Source organism: Cibotium barometz, chromosome 13, assembly GCF_041138505.1.
Source record: "Cibotium barometz isolate CiBa-2024 chromosome 13, ASM4113850v1, whole genome shotgun sequence".
Taxonomy (NCBI): domain Eukaryota; kingdom Viridiplantae; phylum Streptophyta; class Polypodiopsida; order Cyatheales; family Cibotiaceae; genus Cibotium; species Cibotium barometz.
This window is the reverse complement of record NC_141058.1, coordinates 31,679,486-31,684,134: the sequence shown is the minus strand read 5'-3', so window position 1 is coordinate 31,684,134 and position 4,649 is coordinate 31,679,486. Positions and strand designations below refer to the sequence as shown.

Below are 4,649 nucleotides of genomic sequence, written 5' to 3'. Positions count from 1 at the left end.
GAAAAAATGTTAAAAAATCTCTGCTAAGATATGCCAATGCAGGGCTTCATATGGAGCCAAATACAAGCATGAATACGGATGGGAAATTCCATCTAGGGATGAATTAATTTCCAACAGAACTTTGTATCAAGATATGCTCTCACACACACTCTACACATACACACACACACACACATAAGAGCATACATTCACACAAAGCTCTTCATATTGAGTTTCTATCAAACCTCTCGAGATGCAAGGAAGCCTTAGCCATAATGAAGTTTAGCACTAAGGGAAGTAGCAAATAGCATAACAATGAGCTGACCTACCATAATTTGTAATCAAAGTTTGAAAATAGTAATATTTCTTATTATCCACTTCTTTTTGCAACTCAATGCTTTGTATTTTGAAGATCCTCCTTCTTTTGCTACCATATTTTCTTACACAATGTAGATAATATAAACATATTAACTTATATAGAGAGGACGAATGGGACGAATGTCTCTTTAGAAGTTGTAGCCATTTTTAAAAGGCAACATGTGTAATGTATGTATAATTTATTAGCACTATTTTTTTAAATTATATATATAGATATTTTTAAGACTAAAACTTATCCATTTTTATTTAGTTTTTTTCACAATTTATCTTTACACTAAAAAGTATATTATTTTATGTATAATTTATGTTTAGCTCCTAAGAAACTTCTTTGTATCTACACGTAATACAAAAATAGAAAATATTTCAATGTACACTAAATAATTGTTAGAATTAGGTTGCAAGAAAGCACACAAAGCTTGGAGAAGAAGCAAGAATGCACACAACACACAGTGTATTAGATTGTGTCAATGTACAAAGATAAAGATAGCCCTAGAATGATGGGCGTATATACAAGCCGGGGGAAAAAACCTCCTAAAGAGGGAAAAAGTGCCCCGGCGGTCCTAAGTGTGTTCACACACATCACTGCCTATATATATGGCAACAATAATTATTTTCATTAATGAGATATTGTTTCATTCTAGGAAACAAATAAATACTCCATATAAGTCCAAAGAAAAATGAACATAACTAATAAATCAAGATAATTATTGTTCCATTTCATTCATTGATCTCTCCATAAGAGCCTTGGCAAATTCAAGGCCTTTCTTATGGTTCGGTAGACTTGTATCGAAGTAGCGCATCATGTACTCTTTGAAAGTGGCTCCTTGGTACACGCATGGGTAATCATGGTTAATGAGCTCAAGAATAGGAGCAATAAAATCTTCCTCTGGAGGTCCAAATGTAAAGGGAAGAGAGATCCGTAACTTGTTTGGATTAGCTATGACACGATGGGGAGAGGATCTATACCGTCCATTTGTCAAGATCTGCAGCAGCAAGGTGACACTTGTAAGACCTTTTAATTATCATTTTCTTTTTTGTATTTAGGGAAGGTACATTTCTTTATATCCACTCCTTGGGTGGGATATAAAGAAGGTTGAAAGGAAGTTCATTTCTTTATATCCCACTCCTTTGGAAGAACGGAGGGATTAGTGTAATATATTATATTATATAAATATCTCACACCTTACGTAAGGTTTGTTTCTTTTTAATCCAATTGTTGGGTGGGGAGGAGGTTGGGGGAGGTGTGGTTGTTGGCAAAGGGGAGGGGAAGGGAGTATTGATCCCATGCGCCTGTTGTTTGGCGAAGAGGAGGGGGAGTATTGATCTCATGCGCCTAGCACTCCTTGCTCCCAATATAATTTAGCTACCATAATATATCGTATATATATCCTAAGAGAGGTGGTTATAACATAGGTTGAAGATGTCACAAACCTCCATTTGATCCGCTAAGAGAACCACAAAAACGTTGGGTCGATACTTGAGTTCAACCCATTCACCAGATGGGGACTGCACTTGTAAGCCGCCAACCTCATCTTGTAAGAGGCAGGTAAGAGTGCCCACGTCTGTGTGCTCTTTGAAGCCGGTAGTACCAGCATTGGGGTCCAAGCACGGAGGGTAAAAGTTGAGGGTGAGGACTACTCTCTCAATTGTGGGAAGCCCTTTTTTGCTTTTGTGGTTATCCATGCTTCCCTTCCCAATAAGGCTCTCGAACATAGCATCGTACAAATCATTGCCAAGCTTTTGTACATCATGCCCAAAGTCCAGAAGGCTTTCCCTACACACATAACCATCCAAACAAGACCCACATTGGTCATACATTTCCTTATTCAAAGATCCGAAAAGAATGGTGAGCTTTGCTTTTATAGCAAGTGAGCTCTATGTTTTGTGCAATGATCCAATCAACCCAGAGTGTTAACTAGCACAATGTCGACCTTATTAAACAAAAGTAATCCTCAATTAATGACCCCTAATAACAGTTCAAGGCACTACCCAAAGATTTCACGGGCGTCTTGGAAGCCGTCGCAGATGCCCGGGCGGCGGCGCACCATCAGGATTTCCAGCCAGTTGGTGGCCTCTGTGAGCTCGTTGCTCATGAAGTTCATGCCATCGTCCCGCCTCGCCGTTGTGAAAGCCCGCTTGGCCTCGGCCGGCTGCTCGTAGAACTTCCGAGCGGCCACCCACATGCCCTCGATCACGCGATCGGGCACCCCGTGATGCACCACCTGCTCACATTATATTATCATACGACGATACTGACTGATTAATAAATCAATCAAGCGACGATACTGACTGCTCTCAACAAAATATATGCTGCTTGACATAAATAAGGAGGTAGTGTGCGTGTGTTATACCTGGAAGCAGCCCCACTCCTCGCACGCACGGGAAAGCTCCTGCAGCACAGCGCTGCGCCCGTCGGCTAACAAGCCCTGGATGTCGATGGTGGGAGGAACTTCGCGAGCCATGTCGATGTCGGTAGTACTACTGGCTGCCTGCTGCTGGGTGTACTGTGCTGTGCCACACAGCACATATAGCACGAGATAAAAGGACAAGTTATGGGTGTGCTCTCTAATAGCCACACAGCACAGCAGGACAAGTTTATTGATTCAACAATTTTTAAGTTTCAGTTATAAGACCATGATGAGTGACGTATGCATTTTTTCAATAAAAACCCGTTTCAACTTGATGGTTGTCCTTTGTTTCATTGGTTAAAAAAGCAAGTTTAATTTCTGCTATTGTGGCCCCCACTTCTCTTCAATAAAGAGGAAAAGAAGGGTTCCAAAAATATATCTTTGTATACTTGTAGCCATTAATATTTTTTGAAGAGGAGAAAAACGTGTCCTCTTCAATAAAGAGGAAAAGAAGGGTACGTTCCAAAAGCATGGTACGTTCCAAAAGCATTAAATCTTTGTGTGCTTGTAACCATTAATATTTTTTGAAGAGGAGAAAAACGTTTCCTCTTCAATAAAGAGGAAAAGAAGGGTACGTTCCAAAAGCATTAAATCTTTTTGTGCTTGTAACCTTAATATTTTTTGAAGAGGAGAAAAACGTTTCCTTAAGAACCACGGATTGCATCCTTGAACAACTTGTCCTTCACACATTCATAACCCTTATAAAATAAGCAAAAGAAAGGGTTCCAAAAGCATAGGTTGGTACTTCAAGTTATTATTTTTGACCCCTTATAAAATAAGCAAAAGAAAGGGTTCCAAAAGCATAGGTTGGTACTTCGAGTTATTATTTTTGACATGAATACAAAGAATTCTTCAAGCAACGACTACTAATATTTTTGGACGTGAAAAGAATAGCTTCTTAAAGCAAGGACTATAGTTTTAAATTATGCGTTGTTAGTCTCATCCTAGATTTTGCCTTATATGAGATTCACCACATTCACTATTCTGTTTACACATGTATAGGTATGCTATAAATTTCACCTTATATAAGATTCACTATTCAAGTATTTTTACACACATGTGTACAGACGAAGCATCTCTCACTCTCTCTCTACACACACACACACACCCACCCATTCCATGTTCTCATGATATAAATACTTTACCTATATTTAAGGTTCAAAGGTGGATACTCCTTCACATTTTACGTACAAGGAATTTTTATGAAGATCACATCAATATAGTGCATCCACTATAACAAAAGGACTTCGCCCACACTACCACAGTAGCCTGTTTTGTGTACGTAGTACCATACTGTACTACCAGGTGCGCCACATCCTAGAATTTTGTAAAAGGTGTACTTTTGTATGCCCAAAATACATATTTGGCAATAATGTATGGTCAAAATTACCATAAGATAGGGATTCTAGGTGACTAAGTATCATTTGAGAAGTAATTTAGGAACTTATTATAGCCATAAACCTTGGTGGTTGATACCTTTTAATAGCATGCTTTACCTTAAAAATCAATGTTCTTAAGTTTAAAATTTGTTCCTCAAGGTTTGTTTAGATGGAGGCTATAAATGAGAATAGATAGTATTGCTAGAAAACAATAAGGGCCCTTTCCCAATGCAATATAATGGCATTAGGAGGCTATAGTGCATATGTCCACAATAATTACACAATAATTAAGGTTTGCGGAGCATCATCAAAGAGCTTATTATTTCTAACACCTTCCCATGAACCAAACATGGGTAAAGATAAAATAAGATAGCTAAGATGTCCCAGGATTGAATTCCCCTCCCATAATCAAAAATTGGATACAAAGCCTAAGATATTATGGGTATGATGACCAAGGTGAGGCTCCATAAAATAAAAGTGGGTGATTCATAAACACAAGATGCCC

At 38.5% G+C, this 4,649-nt stretch overlaps 1 protein-coding gene across 1 annotated transcript; it reads right to left on the bottom strand.

Annotated features, from left to right (window-relative positions):
- Positions 1 to 985: 985 nt before the first annotated feature.
- Positions 986 to 2,937, bottom strand: LOC147632601 (fe(II)/2-oxoglutarate-dependent dioxygenase 4-like). Its single transcript, XM_086806898.1, has 4 exons — positions 2,709 to 2,937; positions 2,347 to 2,579; positions 1,789 to 2,131; positions 986 to 1,340 (listed from the first exon to the last, which is right to left on the bottom strand). Exons 1-4 carry the CDS (start codon positions 2,817 to 2,819, stop codon positions 1,062 to 1,064), a joined length of 966 nt encoding a protein of 321 aa, XP_086663024.1. The 5' UTR covers positions 2,820 to 2,937; the 3' UTR covers positions 986 to 1,061.
- Between the last annotated feature and the right edge of the window lie 1,712 nt (positions 2,938 to 4,649).

What these genes read in the sequence shown, in the direction of transcription:
- LOC147632601 (XM_086806898.1), bottom strand. Translation starts at nt 2,819, where the DNA reads ATGGCTCGCGAAGTTCCTCCCACCATCGACATCCAGGGCTTGTTAGCC. An exon ending in AGGAGTGGGGCTGCTTCCAG is followed by an intron (nt 2,580 to 2,708) that starts GTATAACACACG and finishes TAATGTGAGCAG; the next exon opens with GTGGTGCATCACGGGGTGCC. An exon ending in GACGCCCGTGAAATCTTTGG is followed by an intron (nt 2,132 to 2,346) that starts GTAGTGCCTTGA and finishes TTATGTGTGTAG; the next exon opens with GGAAAGCCTTCTGGACTTTG.